At 40.6% G+C, this 18,399-nt stretch overlaps 1 protein-coding gene across 3 annotated transcripts in view; it reads right to left on the reverse strand.

Moving 5' to 3' along the window:
• The window catches only part of upf3a (UPF3A regulator of nonsense mediated mRNA decay), a 147,510-nt gene that overhangs the window by 102,182 nt on the left and 26,929 nt on the right, over nucleotides 1-18,399 (reverse strand). For all 3 annotated transcript variants that reach the window (XM_048532141.2, XM_059646621.1, XM_059646622.1), the window contains one exon: nucleotides 12,794-12,904. In XM_048532141.2, coding sequence (XP_048388098.1) covers nucleotides 12,794-12,904 — 111 coding nt within the window. The remainder of the gene's footprint in view (nucleotides 1-12,793; nucleotides 12,905-18,399) is intronic.

Here is an 18,399-nt window from a genome sequence, read left to right on the forward strand (position 1 = left end):
ATTCTTGGTGTCTGTCAGATACACACACACAGACATGCATTCCATTGTTCTAGCTATAGGTGATCAATATTAGTGGCAAGTCAAGAGACAAATAAGAGACTTTGATCTCAATTCCACATAAAACGTTAACATAGAAACATAGATGATAGGAGCAGGAAGGGTCCACTCGGCCCTTCAAGTCTTCTCTGCAATTCATCACGATCATGGCCAATTGTCCAACTCAACTTGCCTAATCCTGCATTCTCATCGTAACATTTGATCCCATTTGCCCCAAGTGTTATACCAGCAGCCTCTTGAATACATTCAATGTTTTGGCATCAACTACTTCCTGTGGTAATGAATATGACAGGCTCACCACTCTGGGAGAAAAAAATGTCTCCTCATCTCCATCCTAAATGGTCTACCCCAAATCTTCAGACTGAGACTTCTGATTCTGGACACACCCACCAGCAGGAACATCTCCCTGCATCTATCCTGTTTAATCCTGTTAGAATTTTATAACTTTCTATGACAGCCCCCACCCCCATTCATCTGACCTCCAACAAAACAATCCGAACCTAGTCAACCTCTCCTCATATGTCTATTTCACCATCCCTGGAATCAGCCTGGTAAATGCTCACTGCATTCCCTAGAAAAAAAAAGGGCATTTTTCCTCAGAAAGAGACCAAAACTGCATTCAATATTCTAGGTGTGGTCTCACCAAGGTTCTGCATAACTGCAACAACACAGATCTGGTCCTGTGGTCGAAACCTCTCGCAATGAAGGCCAACACACCAATTGTATTCTTTACTGCCTGCTGCACCTGCATGCTTAGCTTCAGCTACTGGTGCAGAAGGATGCCCAGGTTCCGCTGCACACTCCCCTCTCCCAATTTACATCCCTCTTGTTTTTGCTTCCAAAGTGAATAACCTCATATTTATCCAAATTATACTGTATCTGCCATTGATTTGCCAACTCACTCAACCTGTCCAGGTCATGAAGGATCTCTGCATCCTCGTCACACTTCACCCACCCACCCAACTTGATATCATCTGTAAACTTTGAGATGTTACATCTTGTTCCCTCATCCAAATCATTAATGTATATTGTGAATAGCTGGGGTCCCAGCACTGATCCCTGTAGCACCCCAGTAGTTAGCCCGTGCAAATTTGAAAAGGATCCATTAATTCTTACTCCTTGTTTTCTTTCTGCCAACCAGTCTTCTATCCACCTCAATACACTGCCCCCAGTCCCATACGCTTTAAATGTGCATAATAATCTCTTATGCGGGACTTTTGTCAAATGCTTTCTAAAATTCCAAATACACCACATCAACTGGCTAGCCCCATCAACTCTACGAGCTACATCTTCATAGAATCCAACAGATTTGTTAAGTATGATTTCCCCTTCATAACTCCATGCTGGTTTTGTCTGATCCTGCCAATATTTTCTAAAAGCTCTGCTAAAAAGTCTTTGATAACAGATTCAAGAACTTTTCCCATTACCAAGAAACTATTTCTCTCTTCACAAATGCTACCAGAACAGCAGAATTTCTCCAGGACTTTGTTTTTGTTTCAGATCTCCAGCTCTTTGTTTTATTATTTGGACATGATAACCTAATATCTTAAGAAAACCTGAAGAGTTATCTACCCTTAGGGCTGTGCAATGTTAGTATACAGTCTCACTAACTGCTGGTTTTTATCCCAACACAGTCAGTCATGTGCACATACTCGTAAGTGTAAATCGCAAGGATAATGAGACTGCAAAAATAGTAAGTCCTTTGTACTAACCAGGGTCTGTTTGCTAGATTACTAAAAGAATCTTAAACAAGTGAATGAAGTCCAGACTCAGCTCCTCCTGGCAATGGGTTTCAGTTAGCGTAACTCTGGCTTCTTCAGCTGTGTAATGCATTGCTGTGCCATGTGGTCTTGAATGGCCCTCCTGGTCAACATCCTCATCCTCATAAGATTACGGTCACTCTGCATTTCCTCTACGTCTAGAATGTCCCCCTTCACTCACTTGTCAGTATCAGTTGTGAAGGTACAATATGCCACAATGAGACAGGTTATGCTTACTAGGCAATATTGCAAAACTCTGCCAGAGCAGTCCGGACATTGAGATCTCTTGTTGTAGAGGCTTAGTTTCCATTCTGCCATGGTTAAAGTGTCAGCAGTGTTATAACTTTGTCCTGTATGCCTTCCCTGCATGGCTCAAGGACATTGAAAGGAGACAGAAGCTAAGAGTTCTCTACTAAGAGTTATGGCAGTCTCATGATAAATGCTGCACACCTCCAGAGTTTGGCATCAATGGTCTCATACAATTTGGATACCTGTCAAGTGGAAAACATGTCTATTGACAAACTCTTGATGGTAGGTCACTCTCAAAGCAATGTGGGTGTAGTTGATAGCACCCCACACCAGAGGAAAGCAAGTGATGGTGGATAATGCTTGACTCTCATCGACACAGGGGAATGATGTGAAAAGCTGTCTTCTGGAGAAAATGGCATGTATTTGAGTAGAGGATTTGGAGATGCCTCAAAGGTCTTCAGTTTCTCCTTAAAAGTATGCAGCTGACCTAAAAATTCAGGGCAGCTTTGACACTGATTGGCACTGGAATAGAATGGCATCCAATCTTCTAAGCACAGGTCTTCTTCCAGCAGATGATACCAAAAAAATGACAGTGATGCTTATAACGCTGAGGTCTCAGTCTCTGCTTTCTTGGTGGATCTTTATCTGCTGCTTCACCCTTTGGAGACAGCTTCTGAAGGTTGCTAATCTTGCTGACAAAATTATAATCACTGCCTCCTCCTACGTTCTCTTTAGAGTTGCACTAAGGCCACAATGACTCCAATGTGGGATCTGTGAGCAGATAATCTGTGGGAAATGTCAGTAAGATAATACCATTTTATTGAAGGAATTCCTGATCCCTCACATCTGTGAAACCTCATGTTATACCCTCACAGAATATGGCATGAAGACTTCCCTAGGAGCTTATTGTCAGGTCACCATAAGAATGTCCAAAGTATGTGGCCTGACATAATTGTACATTTGCGCAACCTAAGTTTTCATGGCGCATTGGAACTGGAATTCTGCTAGTAAAAGATCTTGGAAAAACACCCCGCCTCCAAAGAAACATCTCCCTTCACTTCATTGACAATATCCTTGCATGCCCACATTTAAGTGTGTGAATCAGGTAGCAATGACGCATTGCTTCCATTGTTGGTTATGGAATGGAAACATCAGGTTCTACTTTCAAGTGCCTTTCTCATTATTATTCATACCAAATCAGGAATCGGGAGATTCCACACACAGTTAAAATTTCATGCCCAATAATATCTTTCTTCAGAACTGAAGAAAGTGGCAAGTGATGGGTTTCTTTTGTTGCATGAGTGTCATTGGCAAGATGAACATTTGTTGTCCATCTTTAACTGCCCTTGAACTGAGGACCTGCAAGGCCATTTCTGATGGCAATCAACCACATTACAGACAGTCTGGATTCATAAGCAGGCCCAAAAAAGTAAGAATGACAGATTTCCTTCCCGAACAGACATTAGTGAACCAGAAAGGTTTTTACAAGACAGTTATCATGGTCAGCATCACTGAGACCAATTTTACATTCCAGCTTTATTAACTGAAGTTAAATTTCACCACGACCATGGTGGGGACTTGAGTCCATGTCTCCAAAGCATTAGCCTGGGTGTTTGGTTGACGAATCTAGTGACATCAGGACTATGACACCATCTCACCTTTAAGGTGTAGAAAGTGGTAGGGAAGAAGAGCAGAGAAGTTCAGGAGAAAATTAGAGGGTGTGAGATTAGCAATGTCAGGCATCACAGAGTCGTAAAAATTGTAGAGACAGATCCAGAGCAATTAGTAATCAGTGATACTAACAGAATACAAGACAACTTTGCTGGAAGTAGGGACAAGAAAACCAGATCCTGGTGGCCAGGAAACAGGAAATGTAAGAAAGACTTTATTCTCTAAAGTTGTTGAACTTATTGTTGAGTCCAGAGGGCAGTAAAATACTTAACTGAAAATAACGCTCTGTTCTTCCTGCTGTCCTAAGCCTACTGCATGTTCCAGTGAAGCCTATGTAATCTGTGGAAAGTTTGTTTCTACAATCTTATAACAGGGATGTCAGTTTTAAACCAAAGGTAGACAAGTTTTAGTTGCAATATTTTAGATATCCCAAGGCAGCATCATAATTGAAGACAGATGTTTTGCTGATGATAAAACAAGATATAACATTAGGTTTAGAGTAGTTACAGAAAGAAAAAGGCAAAAAATCCAAAAAGACAAATATCAGTCAATTGAAAGAGAATCTAGACCAAGTGGACTGGAAGTAAAGATTGGACAATTAAGTGAGTATGAAGAAGTGTCAAGGGAGGAGACATCATTTGGGTACAGACCAAACACATTCCTAGGATAGGCTAAGAAAAGTTGTCCAAAGCTAGATTTTCTGGGTGACTAAAGATATTGAAATTAAACAAACAGAAAAAGAATGACAATTGACAACTGAAATAAATGAAGAGGACGGACAAAGAGAGTGCGTAAGAAAGGATTAATATTTTCCATAAAAGGGATCACTGACTATTTTAATAAATGCAAAGAGCAAAAGGAAAGTCACATAAAAGGTGGAGTCAAGAAAATATCATAAAGGAACTGTGTCACAGAAAGTAAAAGGCACAGCGACATGTAACATGAGTATTTAGCATTTGTTTCTGCAAAAAAGTACTGCCAATGTCACAGACAAAGCGAAGGAATTAGAGAAATTGGATAGGATAAAAACAACAATGGAAGAGACTGGCAGCTCCCAAAGTTGATAAAATGACAGAGATAACAAGGTGTACAGCTGGATGAACAGGCCAGGCAGCATCAGAGGAGCAGGAAGGCTGACGTTACGGACCTAGACCCCTCTTCAGAAAAAGAACCCTGTTGTGTTCATCCAGCTCTACACCTTGTTATCTCAGATTCTCCAGCACTTGCAGTTCCTACTATCTCTGATAAAATGATAGGACTGGATGAGAAGCATCCTCCGTTGTTGTAAGAAGCAAAGGTGGAAATAATGGAGACTCTATTCAGAATCCTTTAATCTTCTTTGGGTTTGGAAGGAGCAGCAAAGAACTGGAGTGTTGTAAATGTTTCATATGTTCAAAAAAATGCTGATATGGGAAAACAGACTCTAATCTGTGAAAATATTAACTGTTATTTGTAAAATTAAGGGTAATGAAAAACAGTTATCACGGATTTATTAAACTCCAAAAAATTGACTGACATTTTTCATGAAGCAAGAGGAAGCGTTGATGAGAGTCACATGGCCGATCAACTTTCAAGAAGCATTTGATAATGTGCAAACATTGGACAGTGCTCAAAATTTCTCTCAAAAGGCCAACGATGAAGCAAATCAACATTGAACCAGCTGCGCTAATTCAGCGCGCTCCAAACTAACACGATGAATGTTTTACAAGAAGACCAACTCAAAACCCAAAGTTAACCTAAGTCTTAGAGTACCCAGTAATTGTCCTTATCACTCTACTGTTGTGCATTGATACGTGTACAGTGTGTCATCAAAAAAATAAGAGCACTCGAGAAATTCCATCAGCCACTACATCCTCCAGATTTACCAGGTTTACTTGCATTTAAAATTGTAGCAAAATCAATATTTATGGACTAAAGCCTGTCTAGATGGCTGAAAAGTGTTCCCTCAGACAGGTCCAGTTCTCTAAACTCTGAAATGACCACAGTTCCAGGAAGAACAAAGCGAGCACCTAAAGGACATTCTAAAATTCTCTTTGAAGTGCACTGCACTGACCTTAATAACAGCAAGGCTTACTAGCAATTCAGAAGAGCTTACTTGTCCATCAAGTTGCATGACTAAGTTCTAACTTACTGATGTGGAGACAGAGCAGCAGCAAATAATGAAGGAAAGGGAACCAAATCCTGGACTCTATCACACTACCTTGTGGGACGTCCTGCATCGTATGCACAGGTCATGAATTAGTCTACTCAGTCACATGATCAGTTACCCCGGTCAGCACTGCTGTTTCACAGTGCTAGGGAGCCGGATTCAATTCCACCCTCAGGTGACTGTCTGTGCGGACCTTGCACATTGTGTCTGCTGGGTTTCCTCCAGATGCTCAGGTCTTCTCCCAGAGTCAAAAGATGGACAGGTTAGGTGGATTAGCCATGCTAAATTGCCCATCATGTCCAAGGATGTGAAAGCTAAGTGCATTAGCCATGGAAAATGCAGGGTTACAGAGGCAGGGTACAACGGTGTGTCTGACTGCGATGGTCTTCAGAGGGTTAATGTAGATTTGATGGGCTGAATGGCTCGCTTCCACACTGTCAGGATTCCACGATTTCGGATTCTATGAAACTGCATGACACAAACTTACAATTGAGTATGTGTCATTCACACATCAAGGGACTACTGTTAATCATAATTAAGTGCCATTTATTAAATTTGTTGCCCAGGGTATTAAAGCAACAGCATGGATATGAAATTGAATAAGTGACAGAAAGTGGAGTAGCGCCCAGTAGTTATTTATCAGACTAGAGGGAAATATGTATTCTTAGCCCAGGTTGATAGCACTACCGCTGTTTGTCACATATATTAATTCCCTGACTAGGAAGGAAATAGCATAAATTCAACAAATGCAAATCAATACAAAACTTGAAAACAGTGAGGAAGATCATAGATTTCAGGAGAACACAGGCAGCCTACTGAAAAGGACAGCCATCACAGGAAAAAAACATGCCGTGTGAAATAACTCCACTGAGACTGGTATCCCGTCACGAAGTCACATTTTATTTACATGGGGAGAGTCCTTGACACAGATTCAGTTCCCTCAGAGTCAACTCTCAGAGGGAACAGTATGTCTGACTCTCCTGTTCTTATCTCAGCCAGGACTCCCTAATTGGACCAGATTAACAGTCCTAATTAGGGAACTCATTATACAATGTTCACTTGGCTGGCCTCGTCACAAATCACTACAACCACTACACAGAGGTGTGAAATAACCTATTCTGGAAGAAAGACAACAGAAATATAAACGGCACAATTCAACACATGGTTCAAAAGGAGAGTGAAATCTGGAAGATCACTCACAGAAGATAGGAGAAAAGTTGGAATGGCTTTTAAAAGAAAGCATGGGATGATCGGGCTCTACAGTAGTGCTATTAAATGCAAAACCAGGAAAATAATATAAATGTCAGTCTTGTCTCAGTAGTAATATTATCTCCACTGAGCCAGAGATTATGGTTTCAAGGCCCACTCCAGGAACTGCGTACACAATCTTGAGCTGACACTGCAGTGCAACACTGATGGAACATAGCACCATTGGGGGTGATATTTGTTGAATGTGATGTTAAACGGAAGCCCCAGCTGCCCTCCAGTGATGAAAATAATACATGCCAGCATCTAGAAGAGGAGCAGAGAGGTTCTCTCTCATGTGCCAGGCAACATTTATTTATCAGCTAACATAATTGATACAGACTCTGGTCATCATCATTTTGCAATTTATGGGACCTCATATGGGCAAAGTGGCTGCAATGCTTTCTGCATTAGAATGTGACCAGATTTTACAAGCACTACGTTGGGTATAAAGCCTTTTGGTATGACAGGAGGCCATGAAAGGCATTAAATAATTCCAAATGCTTTCTTGTACATAATAGAGCAAAACAGGACCAAGAAACTGACCAGGAAAGGGAGAAAATATTCTGGTAGAAAAAAAAACCATACGTGCAGACTGGAAAGGCCTCTAAGGAAGGAAATGTTTGGCTAAAATAAATGTGGGTCCATTATAGGCAGGGTCATACGAACTTATACGGGAGAATAGAGAAATAGTAGAGGAGCTAAAGGAGCACTTTGTATCTGTCTTCACTGAGGAATATTCACTAAATCTCTGAAAAATAGAAGTCAATAGAAGATCAATACTTGGGGCCCAGCCATTCACAATATTTGGAAGTGCGGATCAAATCTGGTATTGCCAAATCTGCATATGATACAAAACTAAGTGAGAATGTGCATTCTGAGGAAGATGTAAAACTGTTTCAGGTGAATATTAGAGATAACAAGGTGTAGAGCTGGATGAACACCGCAGGCCAAGCAGCATCAGAGGAGCAGGAAAGCTGACTTTCGAGTCTGGAACCTTCTTCAGAAATATTCAGAGAATATTGACAGGCTTAGTGAACGAGCAAGAACATGGTGGACTAAATACAAAGTTTTATATGTGAGGTTCTCCGCTTTGGTAGGAGAAGCAGATGTGAAGAATATTTCTTAAATGTTAAATCTCTGCAGATATACAAAGGAACTTGGGTGACACTGTCAGTAAGTCTCTTAAGGTTATCACGTAGATGCAGCAAGCTATTATGAAGGCTAACAATGTTGGCCTTGATTGCAACAGGGTTGCACTACAGTAGTGATAATGAAGTCTTGCTTCAATTATAAGGCAGATTGTTTAGACCACACCTGGCGTACTGCATGCAGGTTTGGTCACCTTACATCAGGATATTATAACCATATAGGGAATGCAACAATATATGGAATGCTCCACTTCCTCGGGCAGCTCATTCCATGTACACACTACCCGCTGAGTGAAGAAGTTGCCCCTTAGGTGCCTTCTACATCCTTCCCTCTCAACTTAAACTTTTGCCCTCTAGTTTTGGATGTACCCTACTCTGGGAAAATGACCTTGGCTATTCACCTTATCTATGTCCCTCATAATTTTATAAACCTCTAAGTTCACTCCTCAGCCTCCTGGGAAAGAAGGCCCTGCCTATCCATGCTTCCTTTATAACTCAAACCTTCCAATCTCAGTAACATTCTTGTAATCCTTTTTGCAGCCTTTCCAGTTTAATAACATATTTTCTATAGCAGGGTGACCAGAAACGTACACAGTACTCCAAATGTGGCCTTACCAATGTCCTGTAGACCTATAATATGACGTCCCAAATCCTTTATTCAATGCTCTGATGGATGAAGGCAAGCATGCCAAAAGCCTTCTTCACCTCCACGTCTACCTGTGATGCTACTTCCAAGAAACTATGTACGTGCACCCCTAGTTCTCTCTGTTCAACAACAGTCCCCAGGGCCCTACCATTAACTGTATAAGTCCTGCCCTGGTTTGTCTTACTAAAATGCAACATCTTACATTTATCTGAATCAAACTCCATCCACCACTTCTCGGCCCATTAGCCCAATTGATCAAGATCCTGTTGTATTAGATAACCTTCACTGTCCACTATACAACAAACTTTGGCGTCTTCCGCATATTTACTAAGCGTATCTCCGATATTCTCACTCAGACTGTTTATATCAATGACGAACAACAGCAGACCCAGCACCGATCTTTGCAGACTCTGGCCTCCAGTCTGAAAAACAACCCTCTCCCACCTCCCAGTGTCTCCTACCATTTAGCCAAATGGCCAGCTCTTCCTGGATCCCATGCGATGTATCCTTACTAATCAGTCTACCATGCGGAACCTTGTCAAAGGCATTGCTAAAGTCCATGTAGACAACAATTTCTGTTCTGCCTTCATCTCTCTTCTTAGGCATCTCTTTAAAAAACATAATCAAGTTTGAGAGATACAATTTCTACACACTAAGTCATGCTGATTATCCTTAAATCAGTCCTTATCTTTCCAAATGCATGTAGATCCTGTCTCTCAGAATCCCCTCCAACAACTTACCACTACGTACGTTAGACACACTGGTCTGTAGTTCCCTGGTTTCTCCTTGCAGCTTGTCTTAAATAATGACACATTAGCCACCCTCCAGTTTTCTGGCAGCTCACTAGCAGCTAGAAATGACACAATTACCTTCATTAAGGGCCCCACAATTTCTTCCCTAGCTTCACACAATGTCCTGGGGTCAGCTTGATCAGATCCTGGGGAATTATCTATCTTTATGCTTTTTAGGCCTCCAACACCACCTCTTCTGTAATGTACTTTTTGCAAGACATCACAATTTAGTTTCCCTGAGTTCTCGAGCTTCCATGTCCTTGATGAGGAGAACTTTATTTTTATTCTGAGGGCTCAGAGCTTTCCAAATGCTCAACCACAGAGGGCTGTGGAAGCTCAGACATTTGAGTCTGTTTAAGATAAGAGACTGATCCATTTATAATTACCAAAGTATATGAAGTTATGGTGTGGGTGTGGGCAAAAGATATTGAAATGTTCAATCAGCCATGATAGTATTGAATAACAAAATGCTATTTCTATTCCAATGTTCTTTGAAAACTATTATAAATCATTTGTTAATAACCCAATTTCAGGCTGTAATCAATTTGGACCTACATTCAATTCTGGATCACACTTCTAGTAAGAAAGTCAAAGCCTTAGAGATGATGTACAGGAGGCAAACTAGAATATTGCTGGGGATTTGGTTATACTGGGGATTACAGGAGATGGGATTGTTTTCTTAAAATAGAGAAGGCTACGGGGAGATTTAATAGCATGCTGCAACTGTACAAAACGCTAGTGTGGCCTCATCTGGAATATTGCATGCAGTTCTGTTCGCCCCACTACAGGAAGAATGTGGAAGTATTGGAAAAGGTGCAGATGAGATTTACCAGGATAACAAAGTGTGAAGCTGGATGAACACAACAGGCCAAGCAGCATCTCAGGAACACAAAAGCTGACGTTTTGGGCCTATACCCTTCATCAGAGAGGGGGATGGGGAGAGGGTTCTGGAATAAATAGGGAGGGAGGGGGAGGCGGACCGAAGATGGAGAGAAAAGAAGATAGGTGGAGAGGAGAGTATATTAGGGGCAGTAGGGAGGGGATAGGTCAGTCCAGGGAAGACAGACAGGCCAAGGAGGCAGGATGAGGTAAGTGGTCGGAAATGGAGGTGCAGCTTGAGGTGGGAGGAAGGGATGGGTCAGAGGAAGAACAGGTTAGGGAGGCGGAGACAGGCTGGGTTGGTTTTGGGATGCAGTGGGGGGAAGGGGACGAGCTGGGCTGGTTTTGTGATGCAGTGGGGGGAGGGGAAGAACTGGGCTCATCCCACCTCCTTGACCTGTCCGTCTTCCCTGGACTGACCTATCCCCTCCCTACCTATACTCTCCTCTCCACCTATCTTCTTTTCTCTCCATCTTCGGTCCGCCTCCCCCTCTCTCCCTATTTATTCCAGAACCCTCTCCGATGAAGGGTCTCGGCCCGAAACATCAGCTTTTGTGCTCCTGAGATGCTGCTTGGCCTGCTGTGTTCATCCAGCTTCACACGTTGTTACCTTGGATTCTCCAGCATCTGCAGTTCCCATTATCACAGATTTACCAGGATGTTGCCTGGTCTGGAGCGCAGGCTGTATGGAGAAAGGCTGAGGGACTTGGGTCTGTTCTCATTGGAGAGAAGGAGGCTAAGAGGGGATTTAATAGAGACATACAAGATGGTCAGACGATTAGATAGGGTGGACAGTGAGAGTCTTTTTCCGAGGATGACTTCAGCTTGTACAAAGGGGCATAGCTACAAATTGAGGGGTGATAGATTTAAGACAGATGTCAGAGGCAGGTTCTTTACTCAGAGAGCGGTAAGGGCGTGGAACGCCCTGCCTGTCAATGTAGTTAACTTAGCCACATTAGGGGCATTTAAACAGTCCTTGGATAAACATATGGATAATGATGGGGTAATTGTAGGTGGAGGGGCTTAGATTAGTTCACAGGTCGGCGCAACATCAAGGGCTGAAGGGCCTGTTCTGCGCTGTATTGTTCAATGTTCTAGGTAGTGTTAAGGAATGAACAGCTTTGACAAAGTAAATAAGTGAAACTGTTTCCACTGGCAGGGAGGTCAGTAACCAGAAATGCAGATTTAAAGAATATGCAAAAGCAGTAGATGAGCAATTACAGAATTTATTTTACACACTATAAGTTATGATCATCAGGAACACATTGCCTGGAAGAATGGTGGAAGCAGATTCAATCATTACATTCAAAAGAGAAGTGAAAATAAATTTGAGAAATAAAATGTAGGAATATAGGGGGGAAAAAATATCAGTGGTGCAGAGCTAATTGGACATCTCTTACAAAGAGCCAGCACTGATAATGGGTAAAATATGCCATATGATTTTGTGACTAGGCCAAATCAAACTTTTGAGCCATACAGTAGCTCAGTATTTCACAGTCAAATGGGATGCAGAATATGGTGAATCACAGATTTACGTTTGCCACTGTACAAATGATGTTGCATTGACTTTCTAATGTTAAAAATTGGCTAATTATTATAAGATCACCATTCATCATGCTTACAAATAGATTAGTAAATATGCTGAAAGGAAATATAAAAGTGATCGTCACGAATGCTTCTTCAAAGATTTAAAGCATCATGGGTGTACATACTTTCCAAAAATCATGGGTGTAACTACTTTACAGAAACTGCCAAAACCATGGCTGTCACACATTCGCACTAGATTCCTAGCAGGCACATATTGAAATGTTATATGAAGGGAGAATCAAGTTTTCAGGACAAAAAAGGTGACTGTTAAAAATACCAATCAAATGAACAATGCCAGCAAAGGAGCAGCTGAAATCTAGATTGATTTAGATGGGAATTTCCTAACAGCTGAAAGAGCAAGAGGTATTTATACTCTTTGGGACTATAAATTTGATTTAAAACCTTATCACAACTTATTCAGAACCTTAAAAAAAAAATTCATGCATGTGAGGGAATATCTCAACTGGATTTGTTTCAACTCAAAACGCTGTAATTGCCTTTCAGCTAATTATATCGCGAAAATGTATGAAATAACTTTACTTGTTACACAAATACACATTAGGAAAATTATGCAGGAAGTATAATTTGAATATTACCACAAGACTAACCAATCAGTTCTCTGGTCTTTGCTTCTATCTCTCCCAAAAGCGTCTCTGGATTGGCTGCAATTTTCTCCTCGTCTGCACAGTAACTTTCCAAAAACTTCTTGTATTCAGGATCTATAGTTGCATAACAAAAACTATGTTCAAATATTTATCAAACCTAAAGCAGATTTTAATGAATGCAAAATTACTCTTTTTGAAATTACTTTCTCTTTAATTACTGATACATCAAAATCACAAAACGATTTTGAATTTGTACGATTATTGTTAGTGGGTTGTGTTGCAAAGACATTGTGGCATTTCTCCAATTACTATTAAAAGGGTCCGTTCAGATCAGGCTCTAAATCTTACAACTTGGTTCCTGCAAACATTTTGAATATGTATTTAGAAGAAACTGTGATCCCTTTTGGATAACATTTAACTTCAGCACGTCACATACCAATTCAAGCATCTGTCATGCTTGTTTGTTTGTAATGCTACTCATGGGATACGTGAATAGGGAAGAGCATATAATTGAGGTAGAAAAATTATCAAGCTCAGACCAAGCTCAGTGGGCCATATGGTTTACTGCTGCTAATTTTTCTTAAGTTCTTATATTTGGAAAAAAAATGATTTGTTGGTATTTTCTCTGTCAGTTTACCACTGACTATTGGTGGGGGGGAGGGGGACACTATAATCCAATCCCTTTCTTATTTTGCAGTTCCACCCATATAATTTCCACTGGACGATCCCAAGAATATCCCTCCGTAAGTACAGCTATAACGTTAACCCTAACCAAAAACGCCATATCCATCCTCTCTTGCCTCCCTTTCAATCCTTCTTATTAGCATCTATACCCCAGAACATTAAGGTGCTAGTCCTGTCCATTCCTCAGCACCTTTCTGTAATAGCTATGATATCCCAGTCCCATGTTCCCAACCATATCCTAGGTTCATCCACCTCTTGCATTGAAGTAAATGCAGTTTAATTTATCATTCTTACCTCATTTTCTGCTAAGCTGTTGTCTGCCTTGACAATCTGACCTGCTCCCCTTACCTGCCGTACCAGTCTTAGCCTTTTCTCTTTTCTTACCATCACAACTAAAGACCAGCAAAGATATTGGTCCCTTCCAATTCAGGTGGAACCTGCCCCTCTTATGCAAGTCATTTCTATCCCTGAAGACATCTCAATAGTCCAAAAGTGAGAATCCTTGCCCACTGCAACAGCTCCTCAGACACATTTATCTGCTCTACCCTCCTATTCCTACTCTCATTAGCATATGGTACTAATAGCAGTCCAGATATTATTACCCTTAAAAACCTACTTTTTATCCTCCTATTTTCCTATGCTATTTATTCTCTCTGCAGAACCTTGTCCCTTTCCCTACCTACGTCATTGGTACCAGCATGCACAACTAACTCGCACTGGTCACCTTCCTCTTTCAGAATGTTCTGCACCCTGTCCAAGAAATCCTTGATCTTGGCACCAGGAGGCAACACATCATCCTGATGTCTCACTGATGGCCGCAGAAAAATGTGTTTGTCTGTGCCCAGGCTAAAGGGTGCCCTTTTACAATTGATTGCTTGGAAACTGATATACTCATTACAGTAAAGACACTCACAATATCGAAACCAGTCTGTCAGTGCCACTGACTTCCCTTGAGAGGTCAACCCCCATCTGTATCTGAAGTGGCATATCTGTTTGAGATGGGCACAGCCACAGGAGACTCCTGCATTAACTGGTTACTTCTCCTACCATTCCTAGTGGTAAACCATGTACCTGACTGTATCTGAGGTATGTCCACCTTCCTGAAATTGCTATCCATCACACACCTTAGCTCTTGTAAACTCCTCATTGCCTCTAACTGTTACTTCAACCAATCCATGCAGTCTGATAAGTTCCAACTCTATCCAATTATTTGGTTAGCTGTAGCTTGAATATTTCATGTTGGTGCCATCACCTTCCAGTGACACTCAGAAATTTGCTTTATGTCCTTTGTAACCCTTGCTTAAGAGGTGTCACGACCAGGTTTTACCAAGAGTGCCATATTGTGGAAGTGACTTATTGTTATGGTTGTTGGTTTAAGAGATTGCTGAAATGGTCTGTCAAATGGGAGGGAATCTAATGCTTATTTGTTGAGTTGACTGTCATGCTGAGAAAAATAGGTGTTATGCCAATGGTTTTGAGGAAAATCTTAGTGATGAACTTTCAACTTTTTTTTTCAAATCAGTGATTGCTTGAAGTTCCTCAGCAATTTTCTCCCCTCCATTAGTCCTTCATCTTTCTTAGTTTGGCCGCAGGTGTTTTATGTGAAAGCATCCGGCAGTCTTTGCTGGTGAGTTTGCATCCAGTAAAATCCACTAATTCTTTCAGAGAATTCTCAGTGACATGCTTCAAGATATCAATAATTTCAATGGCATGTTTGTATTCCAGTTCTTATTTTTTGGCTATACTTTCCTCTCTACAGCGTTCATCTGAACAGGTTCCCCACCTCCATCACTTGCCCCTCCATTCCATCATCACCCCACATTTCTGAACCTTGCCTGGATTGGCCTTGTAGGTGCTGAGGAACTGAAGTTAGCAATTTTAATAAAGGATAAAAGGAAGAAGACAGTGTCGCTAGCGTGGCAGACATAGGTGTATGTACGTTGCAGAAGGGAGCAGAGGTATAATTCTCCAAATCTGAAGTGTCTCAAAGGATTCAAGGAACTTGGATGGCCAGGAAACGCAATGGCAGAACACCTTCAGGTGCCAACCCTTACACTTCCACAGTATGCTCTTGGACCAAACTCTTCACATTAATACAATTTGCAGCTCCGTTACTCTCTCTCTCTCTCCAGACAGCTTCTTACACACATGCGAACACCGAACATTCACATTCATTCTCATCTTTGTGCAAGGTCGTACCCATGCCTGACAGTCACCCTCCAAGAACATTGTCCTCCTTTCTTCTTATATTCACAACATTCTGCTTTTTCACCTCAGGGAAGACAATCCAGAAATACAGATTGAGGCAAGGACGCAGGGCAGTTTAGTTGGGGGGAGGGTTTGTGATTCACTTTGATGATCACTAGAACTAGGTGTGCACTGGCTCATTGGGAAAATGATTTTGGTCCAGGAGCCTGTACAAGGTAGAACTATGTTAGTTTTTCCCGCTCTGTGGTGAAGGCTAACATCAAGGGAAAATATATCAAGGTGAGTAAACTGACTTCCATGAAGTTGGAAATCAGCTGTTAAATAAAAAGTGAGATGCAATCAGAAAATGCTGTAAACAGTAACCTTTCCTTTTCACTGCTGGATGGTTTTCTGGCCTGCTGGATCGACCAAAGAAGCAGTTCCCCAATTCTCTGTCCTACTCTCATTGACCCAGGCAGGATCTGGAAAGTTAAGGAAACATTTGCACTGGCTTTTAAAGCCAGAATGTTATATTAAATCCTGAACTAATTTTAGTAACTTAGCCCACACAGAGGCTGTAAAGGTAATTCCCTTACTCATCTGCAAATTTGCTTGAGTTAAATCCAGAAGTGAATATCAGCATGCCAGATTCACGACACAAAACTGTTTATCAAGCCCACCCTTGGCAGTTAAAACTATATGTTTTAATTTTATTCACCTATTATTCAATTTATTCAATCCAAATGTATAACGTTTGACAACCATTAATTTTGATGGAAATAAAGTTCCCATACAGTATTTTTATTTATCCATTTTGTAGAAAGCTCACACGCACTCTGATATTATGTATACAATCAAAAATATCATGGAGTAATAAAATGTAATGAATACACTTTGACTTTTTTTTGTTGCTGCATACTGACAACACTAAAGTTGTTGGGAGAAGTTCAATTAAACTTTCTAGTTTGGATCTAAATCAAATACTTTTGAGGTTGCACAGCACATCAGTAAAACTTTGGAAACAGCCCTGGAGTGGCGAAGCAGCAGGGGAGTGGAGGCCGGCATGGAGACTTGAATCCCGGAGAAAACATACCTAGGAGCAGCTGAGAGCTGGTGTGGAGCAGACTGAAGGCTTGGAGTAGAGCAGGGATGATTGTTGGACTGGGGTCTGGCACAGGTGGTCAGACCACATGTGGAAGCCTCTGTTGAGCTACTGCAATGTAATAGTTATTTGAAATTTCTTTGTAAGGTTTATCCTTTTGACTATGTCTTATTTCTAACTTGTAATATGAATCACTGTAAAGTAATGCAACTATTTTTCTTTGATATTCCTCTTTTCATATCTAAAATTTGTACCGAAAATTGCACCATAAGAGGCGACACTGTATACTTTTCATTGTACTCCTGTACTTGAGTACGCGCTACAATAAAGGATATTCTAATTCTTAATTATCGGTCTACCTGTTAACATTTAGAGGCCCAAAATAAAGCAGTGTTAGAATACATTGAACACACTGAGTACATTCTCACAGTAAAAAGTTACGTTCCATAATCATTAAGGGTGCTTTGATGCCAAACTGCGACTACAGTGCAGATCCCCATTATATCAGCAAACTCAGAATACATTGTAAGAAGGATAATTGAGTTGCCCTACTCTTGAAAGAGACAGTAAACAATTGTTCCTTTAACATAGCATGCTTATGGGGAGGATCTTATATGATGGAGTTTGTAAAAGACATCTTATACATCCATAAATTTTAATTAATGCAGCTTTTTAACTGACCAAAGCATTACATTTTAAGCATAAGGGATGTTTTTTCTATTTCTGCCATATAGTATCCTTACAGATATGATTCTTTACCTTTTTATTGCTTTTGAATTTGTAAGCTGATTTGCTAGAAGCAACAAGGAAGGTTGAAAATCCAAAATCATATAGCAAATAAAGCCACTTAGACATCAGACAATTGGTTTTGGGTTGCAACTGAAACAAAGGAATTTCAGTGCATTCATTGTTTAATGGGCCAGAAACACCAGGGTCAATCACAACAAGCTTTTTCAACATTGTGTTGTTTATCCATTCAATAACAGTAAGTAAAATATTTTATGAATGGTTCTTACTCTAATATTATTAAATTAAAATCAATCTTCATTGTCTGCTATTTCAGTATAAGTAGAAGAAACAGGAATTGTACTTCTCTGGGCAAACTAACAAGAGTCTGTCAGACAACAGCAAAGGGGCCTAAACTTTAAGAAAATGGCAGCCTGGGAAAATTGGTTGGCTCAAACTGCAGTTTGCACCACAATGTAAGAAGTATACTTTGACTTATGTTTTAAAAGTCTACGTTTAAATTTGAGTGAGTGTCAGGCCTTTTATTTTATACAGATTATATAACATATAATATATTATTTTATACGATTTATTGTTCATTTACCTATTCACATTTAAATAAACCCATTTAGTGTTCCACATCCTAAATTCCAAACCAGTAACAATGAATATTTAGCCCACCTTTCAAACAGAGAAGTATCACATGGTGTCATCTGCTATATTCCAAAATCTGGTGTAGAGTAAAAGTTTTCTGTTTGATTCCATTGTGTTGTTATTGCTTACCTAAATATCGGGTAGATAAAGTTACACTTGCGATCATTGGGAACAGGAGGGCAACAAACAGAATAGCTGGAGACCCAAGGAAACATCTATTATTGTAAAGCCAAAAACATGAAATATGTAAAAACGT

The sequence above is a fragment of the Stegostoma tigrinum genome, chromosome 6 (assembly GCF_030684315.1).
Source record: "Stegostoma tigrinum isolate sSteTig4 chromosome 6, sSteTig4.hap1, whole genome shotgun sequence".
Classification (NCBI taxonomy): Eukaryota; Metazoa; Chordata; class Chondrichthyes; order Orectolobiformes; family Stegostomatidae; genus Stegostoma; species Stegostoma tigrinum.